The sequence below is a fragment of the Nomascus leucogenys genome, chromosome 14 (genome assembly GCF_006542625.1).
Source record: "Nomascus leucogenys isolate Asia chromosome 14, Asia_NLE_v1, whole genome shotgun sequence".
NCBI lineage: Eukaryota > Metazoa > Chordata > Mammalia > Primates > Hylobatidae > Nomascus > Nomascus leucogenys.
Window position 1 is genome coordinate 38387458 of NC_044394.1, and position 24200 is coordinate 38411657.

The following is a 24200-nucleotide window of genomic DNA, read 5'->3' on the forward strand; positions in this document are numbered from 1 at the left end:
TCTATTTCTGTCCATTTTTAAATTGGATTAGATTTTTTTCTATAGAGTTGTTTGAGCTCCTTATATATTCTGGTTATTAATCTCTCATCAGATTGATAGTTTGCAAATATCTTCTCCCATTCTGTGGGTGGTCTCTTCACTTTGTTGATTGTTTCCTTTGCTGTACAGAAGCTTTTTAATTTGATGTGATCTCATTTATCCATTTTTGCCTTGGCTGCCTGTGCTTTGGGGGTATTATTCAAGAAATCTTTGCCCAGATCAATTTCCTGGAGAGTTTTCCCAAAGTTCTTCTTCTAGTAGTTTCATGGTTTGAGGTCTTCAGTTCAAGTCTTTAGTCCATTTTGAATTGATTTTTGTATATGGTGAGAGATAGGGGTCTAGCTTCATTCTTCTACATATGAATATCCAGTTTTCCTGGCATTATTTATTGAAGAGACTGTCCTTTCCCCCATGTATGTTCTTGGCACCTTTGTCAAAAATCAGTTCACTGTAGATGCATGGATTTACTTCTGGGTTCTCTATTCCGTTCCATTAGTCTGTGTGTCTGTTTTTATGCCAGTACTATGCTGTTTTGGTTACTACAGCTCTGTAGTATAATTTGAAGTTAGGTAATGTCGTTCCTCCAGTTTTGTTCTTTTTGCTCAGGATGGCTTTAGCCATTCTGGGTCTTTTGTGGTTCCGTATAAATTTTAGTATTTTTTTTCTATTTCTGTGAGGAATGTCATGGTATCTTAATAGGGATTACATTGAATCTGTAGAATGCTTTGGGTAGTATGAACATTTTAACAATATTAATTCTTCCAATCCATGAACATAGAATATCCATTTTTTTGTGTGTCCTCTTCAATTTATTGCATCAATGTTTTCGAGTTTTCATTGTAGGGATCATTCCTTTGTCTTTTTTTTTTCTGAGACAAGGTCCCACTCTGTCACTCAGGCTGGAGTGCAGTGGCATGATCATGGCTTACTGCAGCCTTGACCTCCTGAGCTCAGGTGATCCTCTCACTTCAGCCTCCTGAGTAGCTGGGACCATGGGTGCATGCCACCACACCCAGATAATTTTTGTATTTTTTGTAGAGACAGGGTTTCACCATGTTGCCCAGGCTGGTCTTGAACTCCTGGTCTCAAAAGACCCACTCACCTTGGACTCCCAAAATGCTAGGATTACAGGCATAAGCCAGCGTGCCTGGCCATCTTTCATTTCTTTGATTAAGTTTATTCCTAAGTATTTTACTTGTAGCTATTGTAAATGGGAATACTCTCTTGATTTTTCAGATTGTTCGCTGTTGGCATACAGAAATGCTACTGATTTTTGTATGTTGATTTGGTATACTGTAACTTTATTGGATTTATCAGTTCAAATAGTTGTTTGGTGGGAGTCTTTAGGTTTTTCCAAATATAAGATCCTATCATCTGGGCCAGACATGGTGGCTCACAACTGTAATCCCAGCATTTTGGGAGGCTGAGGCAGGAGGATTGCTTGAGGCCAGGAGTTTGAGACCAGCCTGGGCAACACGGTGAGACCCTATCTCTTCAAAAAGATTTTTAAGTTAGCCAGGTATGGTGGTACATCTCTACTAAAATAAAAAAGTAACCAGGTATGGTGGTGCATGCCTGTAGTCCTAACTGCTTGAGAGGCTGAGGTGGGAGGACTGCTTGAGCTCAAGAGGTCAAGGCTGCAGTAAGCTCTGAATGCACCATTGCAGCCTGGATGACAGAGCGAGACCCTCTCTCTTTAAAAAAAAAAAAAAAAAAAAAAGATATCACCAGCGGGACACAGTGACTCACGCCTCTAATCCCAGTATTTTGGGAGGCCGAGGTGAGCAGATCATTTGAAGTCAGGAGTTCAAGACTAGCCTGGCCAACATGGTGAAACCCCGTTTCTACTAAAAAAAATACAAAAATCAGCCAGGCTTTGTAGTGCAGGCAGTGTAGTGTAATCCCAGCTACTTGGGAAGATGAGGCAGAGGAGAAGTCCCTGAACCCTCCAGCCTGGGCAACAGAGCGAGAATCCATCTCCAAAAACAAAACAAAACAAACAAAAAAGATGATATCAACTGCAAACAAGGATAATTTGATTTCCTTTTCAATCTGGATGCACTGTCTTTCTCTTGTCTGCTCTAGCTAGGACTTCCAGTACTATTTTGAATAATAGTGGTGAAAGTGGGTATCCTTGTCCTGTTCTAGATCTTAGAGGGAAGGCTTCCAATTCTCCCCTGTCTGGTATGATACTAGCTGTGGGTCTCTTGTATAAGGCTTTTATTGCGTTAATGTTCCTCCTATACCCAGTTTTTTTGAGTTTTTTTTTTTTTAATCATGAAGGGATGTTGAATTTCATCAAATGCTTTTCAGCATCAATTGAAATCATATGGTTTTTGTCCTTCATTCTTTTGATATGATGTATCATACTGATTGGTTTGCATATGATGAACTATCCTTATATCCCAGAGATAAATCCTACTTGGTCAGGATAAATTTGGTATGCTAGTATTTTTGTTGAGAATTTTTGTATCAATGTTTACCAGGGATACTGGTCTGTAGTTTGTTTTTTTTTTTTATGTGTCTTTGTCTGGTTTTGGTATCAAGATAATACTGGCCTCATTATAGAATGAGTTTGGAAATATTCCTCCCTCCTTTATTTTTTTGAACAGACTGAATAGGACTGGTATTTGTTGTTTAAATGTTTTGTAAAATGCAGCAGTGAAGTCTTTGGGTCCTGGGCTTTTGTTTGCTAGGAGACTTATGATTACACTTGATCTTAGCCTAAAGGCCAAGAAGTGATAGGAGACTTATTATTACAGCTTCAATCTCATTATTTGTTATTAGTCTGTTCAGGTTTCAGATTTGTTCATGGCTGCATTTTGGTAGGTTGTATGTGTCTAGGAATTTATCCAGTTCTTCTAGGTTTTCCAATTTACTGGTATATAGTTGCTCATAGTAGTGTTTAATGATCCTTTGCATTTCTTGGTATTAGTCATGTCACCTCTTTCACTTCTGATTTTATCTGGATCTTTTCTCTTTTTTTTTTTCTTCATCTGGCTAAAGGTTTGTCTATTTTATTTTTTCAAAAAAGCAACTTTTCATTTCATTGATCTTTTGTATTTTTTTGGTCTGTTTCCATTTAACTTATTTCTGCTCTGACCTTTGTTCTTTCTTTTCTTCTACTAATTTTGGGTCTGATTTGCTCTTGCATTTCTAGTTCTTTAAGATGCATCGTTAGGTTATTTATTAGATGTTTTTCCACTTTTTGACGTAGGTGCTTATTCCTATAAACTCTCTTAGTACTGCTTTCATTGTATGACATAGGTTTTGATATGTTGTTTCCATTATCATTTGTTTCAAGAAATTTTAAAAATTTCCTAAATTTCTTCATTGACCCACTGGTCATTCAGGAGCATATTAATTTCCATGTGTTTGTATAGTTTCCAAAGTTCCTCTTGTTATTGATTTCCAGTTTTATTTCACTGTGGTCAGAGAAAATACCTGATATGATTTCAATTTTTTCTGAAATTTTTAAGACTTGTTTTCTGACTCAAATATGGTCTGTCCTTGAGAATCATCCATATGCTGAGGAGAAGAATGTGTAATTCTGCAGCCGCTGAATGAAATCTTTTGTAAATATCTATTAGGTCTATTTGGTCTATAGGGCAGATTAAGTCCAATGTTTCTTTGTTGACTTTCTGCCTGGATAATCTGTCCAGTGCTGCAAGTGGGATGTTGAAATCTCTAGCTATTATTGTATTGAAATATATCTCTCTTTAGTTCTAATAACATCTGCTTTATATATCTGGGTGCTCTGGTGTTGGGTATATATATATTTATAAATGTTATATTCTCTTGCTGAATTGACCCCCTTTATCGTTATACAATGACCATGTCTCTTTTTATAGTTTTTGTCTTGAAATCTGTTTTGTCTAAGTATAAACTACTCCTGATCACTTTTGGTTTCAATTTGCATGCAATATCCTCTTCCATCTCTTTATTTTCAATCTATGTGTGTCTTTGTAGGTGAAGTGTGCATCTTGTAGGCAACAGATAATTGAGTTTTGTTTTTTAATCCATTGAGCCACTCTATGTCTTTTGACTAGAGAGTTTAGTTCATTTACATTCAATGTTATTATTGATAAGTTAGGACTAGTCCTGCCATTTTGTTATTTATTTTATGGTTTGATGGTATCTTCTTTCCTTCTTGTCTTCCTTTTTGTGAAGGTGATTTTCTCTGGTAGTATACTTTTTATTTTTTGTGTATCTTTCGTAGGTTTTTGATTTGAGGCTACCATGAGGCTTGCAATGTTATTTATTTATTTGAGACAGGGTCTCACTCTTGTAGCCCAGGCTGGAGTGCAATGGTATGATCTCGGCTCACTGCAACCTCCGCCTCCTGGGTTCAAGCAATTCTCCTGCCTCAGCCTCCTGAGTAGCTGGGATTACAGATGCTCACCTCCACGCCCGGCTAATTTTTGTATTATTAGTAGAGACAGGGTTTCACCATGTTGGCCAGGCTGGTCTTGAACTCCTGACCTCAGGTGAGCCACCTGCTTTTGCCTCCCAAAGTGCTGGGATTACAGACATCAGCCACCATGCCTGGCCAATAATCCATTACTTTTAAACTAATGACAACTAAATACTGATTGAGAAAACAAGCAGAGAAAATTAAGAAAAACTTTAACTTCATCCCCTGCTGTTTCTTAACTTTGTTGTTTCTATTTATATCTTACACTATGTCTTGAAAAGTAGTTTTTTTAATAGATGCATCTTTTAGTCTTCTGCTGTTTATTTCAATGATTTCACACTAATCTTTTATCTTTTTATATTTTTTTAATTTTTTTTTTTTTTTTTTTTTTTTTTTTGGTAGAGACAGTGTCTTGCTGTATTGCCCAAGCTGGTCTCTAACTCCTGGCCTCAAGCAATCCTCCTGCCTCAGCCTCCCAAAGTGCTGGGATTACAAGCGTGAGCCACCGCACCCAGCCTCCACACTAATCTTTTACATTCTTATCCTTTGACTTTATTTAGGTATAGTTTGTTCTTCTTTACTAGCTTCTTAGGGTAGAATATTAGGTCATTGATTCGAGACCTTTCTCTCTTTCTGATATAGGCATTTGAAGCTGTACATTTCTCTCTAAGCATTGCCTTAGTTGCATCTAATAAATTTTGATGTTCATCAAAATTTTCAAGTTCGAAATATTTTTAAATTTCTCTTGTGATTTATTCTTTGACTTATGGTTTAGAAGTGCATTTAATTTCCAAATATTTGGGGTTTTATTTCTGGTAGGCATCTCTAATTTAATTCTGTTGTGGCCAGAGAACATACTTGTATGAATTCAGTCTTTCAAAATTTGCCAGGCATGATGGAATGTGCCTGTAGTCCCAGGTACTCAGGAGACTGAGATGAGAGCACTGCTTGAGCCTAGGAGTTCAAGACCAGCCAGGGTAACATAGCAAGACTCCATCTCTTAAAATTTTTTTTAAAGTTTAGTTTATTGAGATTTGTTTTGTGGCCTAACGCAGGTCTATCCTGGAGAATATTGCATGTAAGACCCAAGGAATGTCATTGTGTTGGCTAAGTAACTTGCTTAGATTGATTCTGTGACTCCTGTCTCCTCTACAATGTACAGCTGCTGATCTCTCTTGCTCAGTATTTTTCCCCCTTGTTCTTATTTTTAAGTCTAGCTTTCTAGTTTAAAATGTTCTTTCTAGGCTTAAAAATGTCTGCAGAGCTTAGTGTTCAGCCAATTACTGGTCAGAGACTGTGTTCAACACCTCTGATAGCTAGCAAGGCTTCCATTCTCTGCTGACAGATCCATGTGTGGGCTAGAGACATATTCAGAGTTCCATCTGTTTTCAAGTGAGTCCTGGCTTTTACTTTCTTCTGGGTACTACTGGTCTCTTCAGCCCATGTGGACAGGCTCCATTGTCCAGGAACATGTGGGAGGCTTGGTCTCTGCTACATCATATGCACAGCCTCTGGTCAGCATGGGATATGTAGAGAACTTACCAGTACCTCCCCAATCCCTTGGCTGTTTTACCTCATCAAACTCCCTCTTAAATCCCCACCTAGTCCACTGGTCGATGGCTTCTCCCAAACAGGCCCACAACCTCAGGCTAGCAAAGCCACTGGCCCTTCCTGCCACTGAAATTGCCACTTTAATTCACAATACTCTAAATCAGAGTTCCTCAACCTCAGAACTACTGGCACTTTAGACCAGATAACTCTTTGTTTGGTGGGGGGAGGGTGGTCCCCTGAGGATTGTTGGATGTTTAGCAGCATCCTTGGTCTATACCCACTAGATGCTATAACACTTTCCCCCACCATACCCCCGCAGTTGTCACAACAAAAACATCCCAGAATTTGTCATCTCCATTTGAGAAACACTGGTCCAGGGTACATCAATCATAATTTGGGAGAAGTCTTTTTTTAGCCAAAAAAAATCATGCCATGACATATAATAACCAGAAATATACATACCATATTACAAAGTTCAAGAGGCATACATCTCCTAACCCCAGTGCATTACCTCTTTGTTCAAATGTGTACAAACCACAAAATACTCCCCACCTCTCACAGGAACAAAATAAAAATAACCAAATATCTATTGGCCAATAATCCTGACCAAGGATGAGCTGTGCCTATAGTTCAGAAGATCTGGAATCATGTTGGGAAAATGAGACTAATGAAATAAACAGTACTTTTTCCAGAGCAATTCTCATCTTTGAGGTGAGACACAATCACAGACAGCAGTGGGTGAGGGCTGCTTGTCTCATATGGAATAAGCTAACAACCACTGTTTGCCATGCATGGTAGGCAAAATAATGGCCCCCAAGTTTCAACGTCCACATCATAATCCCCAGAACCTGTGAGTGTTTCAAGGCAAATGGGACTTTGCAGGTGTGATTAAGAATCTGGAGATAGGGGGATTATCCTGGGTCACCCAAGCGGGCCCAGTGTAAATACAAGGGTCCTTAGAAGAGGGAGGCAGGAGAGTCAGAGGACATGTGAGGCTGGAAGCAGAGGTTGGAGTGATGTGGGGCCACCAGCCAATGAATACAGAAGGAATTCTAGAAGCTAGAAAAAGCAGAGGAATATTCTCAGCTAGGGCTTTCAGAAGGAACAAGCTCTTGATTTTGGCACAGTGAGACCCAATTCAAACTTCTAACCTCCAGAACTATAAAATAAAATAATAAATTTGTGTGTGTGTGTGTGTGTGTGTGTGTGACCAAGTCTCGCTCTGTCGCCCAGGCTAGAGTGCAGTGGTGCATCCTAGGTTCAAGCAATTCTCGTGCCTCAGCCTCCCAAGTAGCTGGGATTACAGTGCCACCTTGCCCGGCTAATTTTTGTATTTTTAGAGATGGGGTTTCACCATTTTAGCCAGGTTGATTTGAACTCCTGACCTCAAGTGATCTGCCCTCCTCAGCCTCCTAAAGTGCTGGGATTACAGGCATGAGCCACCATGCCCGACCCAAATTACTGTAGTAATTTGCTACAGTAGCCACAGGAAACCAACACACCACCTCTGTATCATGTGAAGTTAGTCCAATCTCCCAGACCAACTGGTTGCTGGCCACCAATTCTACCTTTACTTTCTAGGGAGGCCATATGGTGTGGCGGTGAAGCCTGGGTGCTGTAGGGTTGTGTTCAAAACACAGTTACTTCTGTGTAACATGGACAAGTGATCTGACCTGTCTTGGACAGCCACCCTCAGGGAAGAAAGGGAGATAAGGGCACCCATCCAGTGCTGTGAGAACTCAGTGAAGTAATGCCATGTGAATGGCTTAGCACAGTGCCTCCTGCATGACACCTGCTCTTAGTCTCATCATCATGACCCTCTTGCCCATTTCTGTCTCCCCTCCTAGTGTGTCTACGGTGGAGTTCTGAGAGGAACTGGGAAGCAGGCCTTTGGTGCCGCTGTGAATGCCATCACATATTACGTCATCGGCCTACCACTGGGCATCCTTCTGACCTTTGTGGTCAGAATGAGAATCATGGGTATGTGGTGTGAGGAAGTCGGGAGAGGCCTGGGTGGTCGTCGGACATTGTTCCCATCATCACTTGTCTCCTCCAGGCCTCTGGCTGGGCATGCTGGCCTGTGTCTTCCTGGCAACTGCTGCCTTTGTTGCTTATACTGCCCGGCTGGACTGGAAGCTTGCTGCAGAGGAGGTAAATGGGTCAGCTGACCCTGGCCACAAGACACACCCTGCACCTGACCCCAGCAGGTGGAGTGACTACTCAGCCAGAAATACCCAGAGCACATGAGAACTTGGCAGCAGTGTAGTATAAGCTCCAGGTTTTTTTTGTTTGTTTTTTTTTTGAGACAGAGTCTCGCTCTGTCACCCAGGCTGGAGTGCAGTGGCGCAATCTCAGCTCACTGCAAGCTCCACCTCCTGGGTTCATGCCATTCTCCTGCCTCAGCCTCCCCAGTAGCTGGGACTACAGGCACCCGCCACCACGCCCGGCTAATTTTTTGTATTTTTAGTAGAGATGGGGTTTCACCGTGTTAGCCAGGATGGTCTCGATCTTCTGACCTCGTGATCCGCCCACCTCGGCCTCCCAAAGTGCTGGGATTACAGGCGTGCTGCAGGTGTTTTGTGGGGGATTACAGAGGGGCCACTTGAGCCTCAACAGTGGTTCCTGTCACTGTAATTGGCCAGTATAAGAAGCATGCTCTGCAGTTATAAACAGAAACAAAACCAAAAACCTTTCTTAGACAGCCCCATCTGTGAAAAACCAAACGCACACAAAGAACTCAAACTAGTCTGAACCCAGATGAACCCCCGAGCGTGTGCCTTGACTTTGGAAGGGGTCATAAAATCACCCTGCCCACCATCCTCTTTGGTGTCCTTTTTAAACAGGGCAGGGCAGCCCTTTGCATCTCAGACACAGCAAAGGCACAACTCAGTCTGCAAGCAGAGCACAGAAGCAGTGTTCTCTCAAAGACCCTGAATCCTATCAGGGTGTGGTTTTGCCTTTGTACACAGAAAAAGTCATCCTGACACTTAAGATGCTGGATAAACAGATATTTAAAATGATACATTTATTTATCTGAGATGGAGTATCGCTCTGTTGCCCAGGATGGAATGCAGTGGTGCAATCTCAGCTCAATGCAACCTCTGCTTCCTGGGGTCAAGAGGTTCTCCTGCCTCAGCCTCCTGAGTAGCTGGGACTACAGACATGCGCCACCATGCCCAGCTAATTTTTTAGTATTTTTGGTAGAGACGGTTTCACTATATTGCCCAGACTGGCCTTGAATTCCTGAGCTCAAGCGATCCACCCGCCTCGGCCTCCCAAAGTGCTGGGATTACAGGTGTGAGCCACCATGCCCAGCCTTAAAATGATACTTTCTAAAAACCCCACGACTATGAATACATGCATATATGCTGCTTCAGCTTGCAATGTTTTAAAAACAGAATGCGAGGCTAGCAGTGAAGGGGTGAACTGTTGAGCTGGCAGGTTGACCCAAGTGAGTTCTTTCTCCTTTAGGCTAAGAAACACTCAGGCCAGCAGCAGTGGCAGAGAGCAGAGAGCACTGCAACCAGACCTGGGCCTGAGAAAGCAGTCCTGTCTTCAGGTAATGCTGTCACGGCTGCTTCTACTTTGGTACACATATAAATGTCAGTAGCATGTTGCTCCTATCTGCCCTCTGTGCCTCATACAATTGGAAATTGTACAAGCCCAAGCTATTTTTCTTCCATTATGAAAACGATGTCCTAAGCACCAGGAAGACAACAACATCTATTGTCTAGCAGGCACGCAAGTACCAGGCCCCACACCAAGTCTTTGGCCTTGAGAGGCAACTAGATGTATGCCCATTTTCAGATGAGGAAGTGAGGCTGAAAGAACTTAAGTATTTCCTCCCTCATCCCACAACTTGTAAAGGCCAGACATAAGATCTGAGCATCAACCCGTCAGATTCAAGAGCTCACGATCTCCCCCACTGAACTCTGCTCAAGACGGAAGGCCAACTTTTAACCTATGGGGAGCCTGGTTAGTCAGCCAACCTGGCTTGACTCTGGCTTTGGGGGGTACCTGCTATCTACCTCTCTCCACCCCATCAGGCAGACAAACATCTCTCTGGTTTGTGCAAATGTCCATGTCATGAAGTGATGGCCCCAGCTCTGCCCCAGGGCTGGTCCTGAGTGCCAGGCATGTGTGCAAATGGCCCAAAGCTCATACAGATGATGTCTCCATGACTTCATCCATCCTGGGCTAATCCTTGATCAGGACAGTAGTGAGCCAGCTAAAACTCTGGGAGCGTAAGTTGTCATGAGAGAATACGGTAAGACATGATTGTGTTTCCCATGTGCTTTTGAAGCCACAGATCGTCACAGGGCCAAGCACTGACAAGAACACTCCTCATTAGATCCTAGTAGTAAGCGTTATCTGCATGTGAAATTCAGTTTAAGACGCTTTCCTGCGTATCTCCTCCTCTGATCTTGCTTGTAAAGTAGATAAAGCAGGTATTTTTCTATTGTATAGGGATCGTCCCTTATGAGGTGTAATAAACACAGCCAGGTGGTTAACCTAGGTTTCCCGATTCCAAGGCCAAAACTTTCCCTCTGACCCCTGACCTGCTGAGTTTGCTCCTGTTTGCTTCCTCAGTGGCTACAGGGAGTTCCCCTGGCATTACCTTGACAACGTATTCAAGGTCTGAGTGCCACGTGGACCTCTTCGGGACTCCAGAGGAGGCCCATGCCCTTTCAGCTCCTACCAGCAGACTGTCAGTGAAACAGCTGGTCATCCGCCGTGGGGCTGCTCTGGGGGTGGCATCAGCCACACTGATGGTGGGGCTCACGGTCAGGATCCTAGCCACAAGGCACTAGCAAAGAAGCTTGGAAACAGAAAGCCAGGAGTGGCTGTCCCCTGTACACAAACACACCATGGTCTGCCCTGCAAAAGCACCAATGGGGTCCAGTGCAGGTGGACACTTTGAACCATTCCTCAAAAAAAGAACTTTGTCTGATTCCTTGTGGTGACACTCAGAGGGGTCTGAACAGAGCAGACTTGACAATTCTGTTCTGGTCAAGCTGGAGTTTTCTTCTGTGACCTGGACTGCTCTACGGAAGACATCAGCCAACTGCATGAGTCAGCGTCCAGGGATTGCCACTATTATTATTAATGTAAATGGCTTCAAATGGGAGACTGCAGATAAAATCACAAAAACCACTGCTACATTAAAGATTACACATTTCCTAGGCACAGCCTGCTGCTAAAGTCTGTCATAAACCCTCTGTGAAGCTCTGAGAAGGGGACCAGTAGGCCCTGTCCAGGCAACCCCTGTGTGCTCCCGGCAGATACAAGTGCTGTGAGACCCTGACCAGGGCGGTGGCTGTCCATATACCCTTCTTCCCCTTTTCTCCAGTTCTTTCATTCCATCAGCATTTTCACTTATCACAGACTTTGAGAAATACTTGTTCTTACTGTACTTTTTCTTCTAGTAGTGACACAATATAAATAAGGGCACAAAACAAGTAGGAACACAGCACAGCAAAGTCATCACGGAAGCAATTCCAGACTCTATGCCACTGTTTGCCCAAGTGTGGTCCACGGTTAACAGGTATTAAGGTAAACGGCTCCATGGTCAAGGAAGTCTGGGAGCTGCACACACTAGCACTTCAGAGGTTCCAAAGAACCTAGGTCCTTTAGTTTGCTGATATGCTTTACAAGCCAGTGGTATACAGGACTGGTGGCAGGACCATTTTTTTGTGTAAAATCTTGTGGGATTAGTGTTCTACGAATATGCTTACAGAAACACTTGTTCTAGATCAGCAACTGGGGGTAGGAGGATGCCACTGGAAAAACCTACTTACTATAGCTACTAACCACCACCCCCAACACACACAGCAGAACATAAAGTTTGAGAAAATCTTCTCAGCTAAGAATTTTAAAATGAGAAAAAAAAAAGCTGACAAATACCATCTATGATAAAGACATAAAAGGATTTATAGTTGGGGAGAATTTATGATCAAAGGATTGCCTCCAATAGGGCATATCTGAGGTTCCACACCAGGAGCGTCATTAAAATTGATGCCAATTTTATGAAATATGTTCATTTTGAAGTAGATATGTATTAGTAGACAAGCCAATAATTTAAACATACTCAACGAAAATTCCATAGTGCAATTTTATCTAAGGTATTTTATGATTACTCTCTTAGAGAAACAGTTTTAAGCAGCTTTTTCCTAAACTAGGCTAGTTATTAATTCTCAACACTTTATACTATGAAGACATCACATACTTTAGACAGCCTTAATAGAACAAATTATTCAACAAAGTTGATTATACATTCTATAAAGTAAATTACATTCTCTCATTAAGTGAGCTGAGTCTTTTTGAGTGTGGGGATGGAGTCCCTGCAGTCAGGAGCTCCAAGGCATAGAACTGCCTGCCCTGCCCTGCCCTGTCCAGCAGGTAACGCTGCATTCCACAGGCCTCTTCTTCAGCCTTGCCCACTCAGCAGAGTACCTCAGGTTGTGACCATGAACGACTGATGAGAGTAACTTCTGACTTGCTCAGGGGATCCTCTTGCCATCCATTCCCTTCAGTATGACCAACTGCAGTGGCTTACTCGCTTCTTGTCCAGACCGTCCACCATCTGTCTGCTCCATGACACTCTCAAACCCCAAAGTCCTAATATCCAAGGCCTCTTTGTCTGTGAGAGGAAATGGTTCCCTCACTTTAAGTTCTGTAGGCTAATCAGAAAGGGATTTCTCTATAGTTTCAAAAAGTGAAATTTTACTTGCACTACAGAAATAAGAAACTTACAGATTTGTCCTTGAAGACCTACTAACCTGCAACTTTAGGGTCCTGAGAGAGGATTAGTATGTTTATAAGTACTTTTATTACAGTATGTTTTGTTTCAGAGACAGGGTCTTGCTCTGTTGCCCACGCTGAAGTGCAGTGGTGCAATCACAGCCTGCTGCAGCCTTGGCCTCGCAGGCTCAATTGATCCTCCTACTTCAGCCTCCTGAGCAGCTGGGAACACAGGCTCATGCCACCACATCTAGCTAATTTTTATTTTTTGATAGAGATGAGGTCTCACTATGTTGTCCAGGCTGGTCTCAAATTCCTGGACTCAAGCAATCCTCCTGCCTTGGCCTCCCAAAGTGCTGGGATTACAGGCATGAGCCACCATGACCAGCTATGTATTTTTTAAATGCCAGTTAGGTTTTATAAGATGTAGAACTCTATAACTCCAACACAAGAATGACAGGTGATGCTTGCATGACTTTGGCAACTAACTTCCAGGAAGCCCTAGGATTTACAAGATGCTTTGAGTGACATTAGTCACAAAAGATTGTTGCAACTAAACAGAACACAGGATGATAGAGAATGAATGAGGAAGAATGAAGACCACTGGTGAGATGGCACTTCTGACCAGGGGCCTACTCCTGGAGGTCAAGTCCTTGAGTCCCATTGGAGAAGTAACCCTTCCCTCCCCCACATAGAGTTTTAGTGCCTGAAACCTCACAGGGAATCAAGAAGATCTAACCTCACCTCTCTGGACTACAGAGGACTGCGGGTAGCCCTGGGAAGTACCAAGCTCTTGAAAGCTCCACAGAGTGATGGTGGCAGCAGGGACAGGAGGCGGGCAGTGCCATTAACCGGAGTGAAGGATTCACTGAGGTTCTGAGACTCCCTTACAACCCCTCAAAGTCTGTATTTAGTCTAATACATTCTCCTCCCCTAGCTCAAAGCTCCAAGATTTAGATAAGCACAATTTAAGATAGGTTCCCTGAATACCCTATTAAGGAATGTTGGGATGTGGTTGAAATGGCAAGTTTTATTAATGATAAATGGCAATGACTTTTAGGTTTGATCACAGAGTGTTTACATATTTTCTTACTATTTTTGGTATGATTTAAAATTTATTGGTTCATTAACCATTTAAAAGAGGAATAATTCAGTAGAGGCACTAGGAGGTTGAACGGGATCATTCTTCAGTAATATTCAGCCTGGAGAGAGGAAAAAGGGATTCAGTTTACTCAGCTGCTTTAAAAACCTACCCACAACCAGCCTTGCAACACAAGCTCAGCACTGGGACTCAGACACCTCCTGTCTGAAGAGACTCTATATGTATTGTACAAAAAAGGACTACATATCCCTAGGAAGCCTAGGAAGCACAGTTTAGGCTAAAGGATTATGCCCTTCCTCAAAAAACAACAATAACAATAAGAGCGAGACAACGTGATAATGGAGGCTATATTCTGTCCACTGTCAATTAGCTAATGTCAGAGTAGAGACAGAAGATGAGAGTACTAACTTATTATCCTAGCATTTTCAGTAGGAAGCTGAAGTCTCTACATGGAATTCAAAAACTGGTAAACAATTTTGTTTCTAAAATTCAAAAGTAGTACTGAATTTAATCCTTCGTATTGAAGACTGAGGAAGGGCTGCTGCAATCTCAAGGTTCAAATGTCATATTTAGTTGTCAAAGGCCTAATGAAATTTATCAACATTAACCTCTTATGTTTCTCAACCTTTTAAAACCCACATCTCCCACAACGCCTTCTGTAGCTTATAAGCTTTATTGGAACTTTACTTCGTGTGCAGTACTTATGCTCTAAATCCCTTCTAATTCTAGTAAGGTAATTAATAAAATAAAATCCAAGAGTGTAACAAAATAAGGAAACTATGAAGTACATAAAAGCCATTTCAGAAAAATGTAATTACAATAAATAGACTCTTCAGGTAAATATACAGTACAGATTCAAAGTCATTTATTTAAAATAAAAGGTAATTTGATAAAAAGAGGATTAAAAGCTCAGAAAGGAGCAGAAAAGCAGCAAAGTGGAAAAGAAAACCAAATCTCTACCTAGTTCCAAATTGAATCCAAAGAAATATTAACAACTATTAGTAATGAGAATTGAGCGGGAGGGTTGAAAGTGGCCTGGGGAATCACTGACACCTACTCCCTTATCCTGTAGATGAGCAAGCTGAGGCCCAAGGAAGAGCTCAGAAAAGGCCTTGCCCAAGGTCATTGAGCCAGGAATCAAACCACATTTTTTTGTTTCTGCTAAAGGTTTTATATATTGCTGCTTCTCTAGACCCTCACAGAGAAACATGCCTGCCAAACCCTTTGGGAACTCGAACCTGCTTGGCACACTGCACTGCACCTGAGGGAGGCTTCTTGAGGGTTTGGTAAGATTGGAGAATGCAGACTCAGCCTGGGCCTCCATATTTTCCATGAGGCTAAAATATTCTATTCCAAACAAGACGCATCATCAAACTGAAGAACCGAGGTCTTGGGAAAAGAACAAGAGACAGATATTGACCAGAGACCCAAGTAAGCTTCCGACCACACCTCCAGCCTCAGGAAGGCAGAGAAGAAAGTAGCCCCTAAATTGTATGCTACACCTTGATTTCACGACATTTGCTGCCATGAATTCCAAAGTCAAACCTTTTTTTAAAAATGAAAACAAATCAAAACTACTTAGTGATTTAAAAAACATTATTCTTGAATTATGACATAAAGAGTTCAGTGACTAGATGGTGACAAGTCTGAATTAGTCAGCTGGCACTTCCCCCAGGAGAGCTGAGTAGAAGGGGAAGAGAAATGAGGCTCACACTCAGCTGCCCTTTTCCAAGAAATGATGTATGCTTCACCTGGACGCAGCTAAGCCATTGCCTCTGCACATTTCTCTTAGATTCCTAGCAAGTCACTTCACCGTTTTAAAATTGTGGATATGTGGAGTTTTAACACCCTGATACTCTGGGCCCAGGTCTAAAACGTCTAGAGATAAGTAAGTTAAACATTCTTTTTTCTTTCTTTTTTTTTGGAGACAGAGTCTCGCTCTGTCGCCCAGGGTGGAGTGCAGTGGCACAATCTCGGCTCACTGCAACCTCCGCCTCCCAGGTTAAAGCAATTCTCCTGCCTCAGCCTCCCTAGTAGCTGGGACTACAGGCATGTACCACCACACCCAGCTAACGTTTGTATTTTTAATAGAGATGGGGTTTCACCATGTTGGCCAGGCTGTTCTCGAACTCCTGAACTCAGGCAATCCGCCTGCCTTTGCCTCCCAAAGTGCTAGGATTACAGGTGTGAGCCACTGCGCCCGGCCCATTCTTTTTTCAATAACCCTTAAGCCTCCAACTGTAGCAACAAAACAAACAAAAAACAAAAACAAACAAACAAAAAACCCTAGAAAACATACCCCAACTTGGCCCACCTTACATATAGAAAGAAACAAAAAGTTCCTACCTCACTCTTAACAGACAGGGCTGGGTTTTGAAATCTGGTGTTCATCTCTGCTTACTGGACCAACGCAGTCTGTGAACTACCAGAAAAATCAACAGGGCCTTTCTCCTCAGCACAGCTTGGTATTTCTGAGAAAACCCAAATGATTTCAAATGCAACTGGTATCTCCAATTCCACTAAGGCTGGGATACTCTAAGATTAGCCAATCCCCTTTCAATTTTTTTTTTTTGAGATGGAGTCTCGCACTGTTGCCCAGGCTGGAGTGCAGTGGCGCGATCTTGGCTCACTGCAACCTCCACCTCCCGGGTTCAAGTGATTCTCCTCCCTCAGCCTCCCGAGTAGCTGGGACTGCAGGTGCGCGCCACCATGCCTGGCTAATTTTTTGTATTTTTAGTAGAGACAGAGTTTCACCATATTGGTTAGGCTGGTCTTGAACTCCTGACCTCGTGATTCACCCGCCTCAGCCTCCTGAAGTGCTAGGATTACAGGCATGAGCCACTGTGCCAGACCCCTTTCAAATTTTAAACAAAATATAAAAACAACTATTACCACTGCCTTTTCCAAGCCCATTCTTCACTGATATGGTCAATATTTTCAATGTTATATCCTCAGCTGAACGGCTGAGGGCACCACAGACACAATTGCCTTCCTCATTCCATCTTAACTTTAATTACGGATTTCCTCTTTCATCTCAAAATACGCAAACTGCTTTGAGAAGGCAGCTATCATGAGGGCCTCTTTGAAAGCCTATCTCTATAATGACTAATTACCGAAGATAAACTTTATCAGGTAGTGAACTTTGGAGGAAAAAAACTCAAGTCTAATAAAATATCCCTCACCAAAGCTGTTGCACCAGAGTTCTTGCCCCCCTCTTCATGGCAAGCTGATTTTATGCACATTCAAGAACAAAGCTGTAAGTGACAAGGAAAGTCCAATACCAAAAGGATCAAAGGGCTAACCCTTTGATCAGACAGCTCAGAATTCTGCAATCAAGTTCTACACTGTTTTAACTTCTTAGACCAGAGATCAGCAAACTTTTCTGTAATGATTTAGGCTTTGAGGGCCATTCAGCCTCTGTTGCAACTACTCAGCTCTGTCACCATCCCATGAAAGCAGCTGTGGATGATTAAACAAGTGGGTGTGGCTATGTTCCAATAACTTCAGTGACAAAAACGGGTAGCTGGCCAGCAGGCTGTGGTTCACTGACCCTGTCTTAGACTTTACAAGTTAATGTAGAGTCCTGCTAGAATATGCATCTGGCAGCCATCGGGCCAGGACCAGACAGAATGGCACTCATGGGTAATAGGGACTCACCTTGACAAGCACAGCGGCTACAATACCCAGGAAAGTGAGCAACAGGAGACCAAGTTTTTCTTTGTTGAACCGTTTCAAGAGAAAAAATTTTCCCCAGTCCACTTTTGACTGGCTGTTGGGAGGATATCTGAGTTTGTTAGCACCTTCTCTCTTTAAACTTTTTAATAAACAGGGACGCTGATGAGAAAAAGTATCAAAACTATGTTTTCCGTGATAAGCTCCCATCCCACTGGAACCTGAAATAAAGGGAACAGACAAAACAAGCTTCACTGTAGATGATGCAAGCTACTTCTGTCTAACAACAACCAGGAAAGCTCACATGCACTCCCTGCTGCCTGGGAACCCCACTGAACTTCTCTGCCAGCCGAAGTATCTCTTTTCAGGAAGTCCTTACCAACTTCCCTGGAATAGTCAATGTCCTTGTCAAACAGGATGCTTTCCATGAGCAAGACAAGGACTTGTACCTCTTCTAGAGCTGTGGCTCTCATTTATGCCAGGGACTGTGCTAAGAGTTTAAATCATTCTCTTAAGATAATTCTCACCACAATCCCACTTGGTGAATTATCGGCAGCCTCATTTCCAGAGAGGGAAAGGGAGCTTACAGGGTCAGTTAACCTGCCCAGGGTCACACGGCTGGTAAGCGGCAAAGCCAGAACCCGAACCTGGATCAGACTCTAAATGCTACATGTGCTCTCTTCCCACCATCCCATGTGGCTTCATTCATCCATGGCCTCACTCACCCACTTGCTTTCTCTAAGCCTGTGGAAAGTAAGACAGGGCGACAGGGTTGCACAGCTGGGTGATAATAAGCAAGTGTAAATCTCTGCCCTCCACAAAGCCATGCTCTGTGACAGTTTCATTTCTCTAATTCATTGTGTGTACAACAGACTGACAGGCACAAAGGGGAGCAGTGTGAGCTGGGCAGAGGGAATGGTATGTGTATGTAAGACACAGGTGACCAGAGGCCAGGGAGCAGTTTACCAAGGCCAGGCTGCAGGAAGGAATCATTCATGAAGCAGGCCTGGTGTGAGAAGAGACCCAATGACAAGACCATGGGAAACCCTGACACTGAGGGAGGGTAAAGAATGAGGGAGGGGGCCGGGCTCCGTGGCTCACGCCTGTAATCCCAGTACATTGGGAGGCCAAGGTGGGTGGATCACGAGGTCAAGAGATTGAGACCATCCTGGCCAACATCGTGAAATCCCGTCACTACTAAAAATACAAAAATTAGTTGGACATGGTGGTGCACACCTATAGTCCCAGCTACCTGGGAGGCTGAGGCAGGAGAATTGCTTGAACCTGGAGGCGGATGTTGCAGTGAGCTGAGATCGCGCCACTGCACTCCAGCCTAGGCGACAGAGCGAGACTCTGTCCCAAAAAAAAAAAAAAAAAAAAAAAAAAGGAATGAGGGAGGGGCGAGCCAAAGACATAACCAAGGTAATAAGAAACTGGGAAAAATTTGGGATGCTGATGCAGGAGGATTGTTTGAGCCTAGGAGTTCAAAGTTGCAGTGAGCTATGATTGTGCCACACTGCATTCCAGCCTGGTCAACAGAGTGAGACCCTGTCTCAAAAAATAAAAAAATAAAAAGCAAAAAGACGACATGAAGGAAATTACAAAGTTTTGTTGAAAGATATAAAAGGGCTATATAAATGAAGAGATGATATAACATATTCCCATTAAGGCTCCACATTTTAAAGATATAAATTCTTCCCAAAATAATTTGTTTAAATCAATTTTAATCAAAATCCGAGGGGATTTCAGAAGGTTTTGTTTGTTTGTTTTAAGTAGGAGGAGGTAGTGATTCCAAAGATCATCTGGAAAAATAAATTTAGATAAGAACAAGCAAGAAAACACGGAAAAACAGTAATAATGAGGAGCTTTTACTTTTAGATATTGAAATAGTACTGTGTCCTAAAGAGCAAACTACTGGATTGGTTGAATATGTGGGTTTTGGAGCTAGACAACTTTGGCTCATTTCTTGGCTTTATTGCTTATTAGTTGTCTGTCTCTAAAATGCGTGCATTTGGCTGGGCATGGTGGCTCACACCTGTAATCCCAGCACGTTGGGAAGCTGAGGTGGGAGGATTGCTTGAGCCCAGGAATTCAACCCAGCCTGGGCAACATAGTGAGACCCTGCCTCTATACAAAAACATTTTTTTAATTAGCCAGGCATGGTGGTGCACCCTTGTAATCCCAGCTACTCAGGAGGCTGAGGTGGGAAGATTGTTTGAGCCTAAGAGGTTGAGGCTGCAGTGAGCCGTGATTGCACCACTGTGCTCTGCCCTGGGTGACAGAGTGAGACCCTATCTCAAACAAGAAAAAAAAGAAAAGAAAAGGCATGGATTCAACCGCAGTACCTGGCATATAAGCACTTACTAAATGTCACTTATAAAGCTAACTGTACAACTACCGTAATTGAAACTTTGGTACTGGCACACGGAAAAAACAAACCAGAAAGATAATGCAACCAATGAGAAAACCCTAAGAATGACCCAAATGTGTTTTTATTGAGTACTGATGTTATGATGATTATTTCAAAAAATGGTGCCAGCATAGTTTACTCTTTGAAAAAAAAAAGGCAAATTATTACATCATGCAGCATATGGCATTCTAAAGTGAACTCCAGGGTGTTTTTTTTGTTTGTTTGTTTGTTTGAAATGGGGTCTCACTCTGTTGCCCAGGCTGGAGTGCAATGGCATGATCTTGGCTCACTGCAGCCTCCGCCTCCCAGGTTCAAGCGATTCTCCTGCCTCAGCCTCCCAAGTATCTGGGACTACATGTGCATGCCACAATGCCCAGCTAATTTTTTTTTGTATTTTTTGTGGAGATGGGTTTTCACCATGTTGGCCAGGCTGGTCTCAAGATTCTGACCTCAGGTGATCTACCTGCCTTGGCCTCCCAAAGTGCTGGGATTACAGGTGTGAGCCACCATGCTTGGCCAACTCCATGGTTAAATGGAAAGAAAAGAAAAGAAAAGAAGGAAAGGAGGGAGGGAGGGAGGGAAACTACAGATAATATTTATTTTATTATTTATTTATTTATTTTATTCTTATTTTTTTGAGAGAGTCTCGCTCTGTTGCCCAAGCTGGAGTGCAGTGGTGCGATTTCTGCTCACTGCAACCTCCGCCTCCAGGGTTCAAGTGATTCTACTGCCTCAGCCTCCTAAGTAGCTGGGATTATAGGCGGTGCCACCACACCCTGCTAAATTTTTGTATTTTTAGTAGAGACGGGGTTTCACCATGTTAGCCAGATGCCTTGGCCTCCCAAAGTGCTGGGATTACAGGCGTGTGCCACTGCACCCAGCCTACAGATGATATTTATATAATAATGAAATAGGGAAAGCTTTTCTAAGCCTACTTTCCAAATCAGAAACCAAAAAACAAAAAGCCACACAGGCTTAGGCCAGATGTGGTGGCTCATGCCTGTAATCCCAGCACTTTGGGAGGCTAAGGCAGGTGGATCACCTGAGATCAGGAGTTGGGGACCAGCCTGGCCAACATGGTGAGACCCCATCTCTACTAAAAATACAAAAATTAGGTAGGAGTGGTTCGGGTGCCTGTAATCCCAGCTACTTGGGAGGTTGGGGCAGGAGAATCGCTTGAAGCCAGGAGGCAGAGGTTGCACTGAACCGAGGTCATGCCATTGCACTCCAGCCTGGGTGACAGAGTGAGACTCTGTCTCTAAATAAACACTTCAAATCATAGATAAAATTAAAAGAAAAATTAAAATCTGGAAAGGGATATGTGTTACAGATAGGACTGAAGATTTCCTTACTTATAAAAAAGGCTATTTATATACCAATAAGGAAGACGTGAACACAGCAAAAATATCAAAGAACATAAATAGAAAATTCATGAGAATGCTAAAAAAAAAAAATTCAAACTCACTAATAATTAAAGGAGTACAAATTGAAATGAGACCCTTTTCTTTTTGTCTAGAAATTTAATAATGGAATAATCCAGAATTGGGGATATAAGGAAGTAAACACTCACATACTGTTCATGGGAATATAAATTGGCAGAAATCTGCAAAGACACTTGAAATATGTATCAAAAGTCTTAAAGATAAGCATTTCTAAAGAAAAACCTAAGCTGGGTGCGATGGCTCACACCTGTAATCCCAGCAGTTTGGGAGGCCAAGGCAAGTGGATCTCTTGAGCCCAGGAGTTTGAGACTAGGCTGGCTAACATGGCAAAACCCTGTCTCTACTAAAAATATAAAAATTAGCTGGGCCTGGTGGCATGCACCTGTAGTTCCAGCTACTTGGGAGGCTGAGCCAGGAGAATTGCTTGAACCCAGGAGTTGGAGGTTGCAATGAGCTGAGATCACACCACTGCACTCCAGCTTAGGTGACAGAGAGGGAGTCTCAGTCTCAATAAAAAGAAAAAAAAAAAAAAGAAAAATCTAAACTATATGCCAAAATATTCAAAAGTTTAACTGTTTAGACTTTTTGCCACTGTGTCTATATTACTTTGAGAATTAGAAGAAAAAAGCATTTTTTTTCAATTTGGAAAATTGTATAAGCCCTTTTAACAGAGTAATTATACTTGTAGACATTTTTCCTAAAGAAATAATCGGAGATTGCATAAAGATATATTATATAAGAATCGTAATACCAAAAAAATTGAAATTATAAAAATCTAATACTGGGAATTGGTTACATAAATATGCCACATTCATATGATGGAAAAGTATGCAGTTACTAAAATTATGACATGCAAGAATATTGACATGGAAAAGTGTCACACTATCCTGTCACATACAGGGTAGAGAACAATATATAGTATGATACCTTTTTGAATAGAATATTCAGATGTCTGTGTATATGTGTGTGCATATATGTGCAAGACATACACCAGTTATCTTTACATAGTGGGGTTATGGGTAATATAAATGTTTATTCTTTGGGCTCTTCTATCTTTTCCAAGTTTTCTTAAAAAGGCTGTATTCCTTTTACATTTGGGGGTCAAGGCTTGTTTTATTTTTATGTTTTTTTTTTTTTACAGCATGGCCACTATAATAATGTATTATATGCCTGAAATTTGCTAAGAGAGTAAACCCATTTTTTTCTTTTGCATCTTCTTTTTGTATTTTTAATTTTTGTGGGTATATAATAGGTTGCTTGTTTTGTTTTATTATTTATTTTTATTTATTTATTTATTTATTTTGAGACGGAGTCTCGCTCTGTCACCAGGTTTGAGTGCAGTGGCGCAATCTCAGCTCACTGCAACCTCCATCTCCCTGGTTCAAGCAATTGTCCTGCCTCAACCTCCCTAGTGGCTGGGACTACAGGCACGCACCACCATGCCTAGCTAACTTTTGTATTTTTAGTAGAGACAGGGTTTCACCATGTTGGCCTGGCTGGTCTGGAACTCCTGACCTCAAGTGATCCGCCCACCTCGGCCTCCCAAACTGCTGGGATTACAGGCATGAGCCATTGCGCCCAGCCTTGTTTTGTTTTAAATAAGATGGTATAGTCAATGATGCCACAGGCTACCTTGTCAAGTTGGACAGGGACTGAACCCAAGTCACTTAGATTTGCAATTAGAGGACAGTGGAGACACCATATGGAACAATTACCAAGTTGATTACTACACTAGCACAGTGGATGCCAGGATCCTATGCGGTGAGCTGATGAACTAGAAACAACGGAGTCCAATCTTTTAAGCATTTGGGCTACAAAACTATTACTTACTCCAGCCAAAATCCCAGGAGTCATCTTCTTTCATTGACCACCCCCTCCTCCAACATTCACTCCATCAGCCAATCTTGCTGCTTGATCCCAAAAATACCCACTTCCCTTTCCACTATCTTCCCTGCTACCACCCTCTACAACCACCATTTCCAATTTGGACCTGGCAATACCTACCTATTTGGCCTCTTCCCGCCTGTCCCTCACTCGTGTCAGTCACTGTGCTGGGTGCTGGCAATATGTTTACCTCCTAGACAAGGACCTGTGGCTATATAGGTCAAGGCTCCTTGGTCATAGGACAAGGTTTCCTTAACCAGGAACAGATGGTCCTGGGCCATTGCATCCCATGGAGCAACTGACTTATGGTATTACAAAGGGAGAGGATAGAACAGGGCTTTAAGACAGTGGCTTTTCTGGTTGGGTTTTTGTTATGAGAATGTTTACATATCAGCTATTTTGTAATAGCTCTAGTAGATAGTAGAAAAGCCCACCTAGCCTAGGTCCCAAAGGAGAAATAAAAAGCTGAGTCAGTCATCTCACATGTGGGAGAGGCAAGCAGGTCATGTTCTAAAGGGAACAGCAAGGATCAGGCTATGTCCACAAAGCTTCACTTGGAATGAATTTCTTTCTTCCCGTCCTCTCTAAAACAGGGGGAGTCTCATTTTACTCAAATCACAAAACAATTCAAGGAGAGGCTGCTCCTCCCAACAAAGGGCTGGGGAACAATGCAGGTAAGAACTGAGCAGAAAACAAAGGCACATTAGAAAATCCCTCTACCTTCTGTCTGTTCCTGGTATTCCGAACCTTTCATTTGCTACCTCATTAAAACACACACACACACACACACACACACACACACACACACACAAAGAGAGATCTTCTTAATTAATTTGAGACCTGATTCTTGGTTCCCAAATCTCCTAAATGTCGCAGGACAACAAAATCAATGAAGTGAACAAAATAATGATTACAGCTGTGGTCAGTCAGTGCTGCTGACAGAAA

General features: G+C 42.4%; 2 protein-coding genes across 13 annotated transcripts in view; one reads left to right on the forward strand and one right to left on the reverse strand.

Moving 5' to 3' along the window:
• SLC47A2 (solute carrier family 47 member 2) overlaps positions 1 to 11214 on the forward strand; it is a 36956-nt gene extending 25742 nt beyond the window's left edge. For all 3 annotated transcript variants that reach the window (XM_030828213.1, XM_030828210.1, XM_030828211.1), the window contains 4 exons: positions 7852 to 7984; positions 8061 to 8155; positions 9476 to 9563; positions 10595 to 11214. In XM_030828213.1, the coding sequence (XP_030684073.1) occupies positions 7852 to 7984; positions 8061 to 8155; positions 9476 to 9563; positions 10595 to 10815 (537 nt within the window). In that variant the 3' untranslated portion in view covers positions 10816 to 11214. The remainder of the gene's footprint in view (positions 1 to 7851; positions 7985 to 8060; positions 8156 to 9475; positions 9564 to 10594) is intronic.
• The window catches only part of ALDH3A2 (aldehyde dehydrogenase 3 family member A2), a 61393-nt gene that overhangs the window by 19827 nt on the left and 17366 nt on the right, over positions 1 to 24200 (reverse strand). For 6 of the 10 annotated variants that reach the window (XM_030828219.1, XM_030828217.1, XM_030828215.1 and 3 more), the window contains 2 exons: positions 17505 to 17740; positions 11913 to 12684 (listed from right to left, as the gene is read on the reverse strand). The exons of 1 other annotated variant lie outside the window; for it this stretch is intronic. In XM_030828219.1, coding sequence (XP_030684079.1) covers positions 12505 to 12684; positions 17505 to 17740 — 416 coding nt within the window. In that variant the 3' untranslated portion in view covers positions 11913 to 12504. Of the gene's footprint in view, positions 1 to 11912; positions 13948 to 16193; positions 16319 to 17504; positions 17741 to 24200 lie in introns of those variants that run through there. 3 more of the 10 variants (XM_030828218.1, XM_030828221.1, XM_030828220.1) reach the window with 3 other exon arrangements.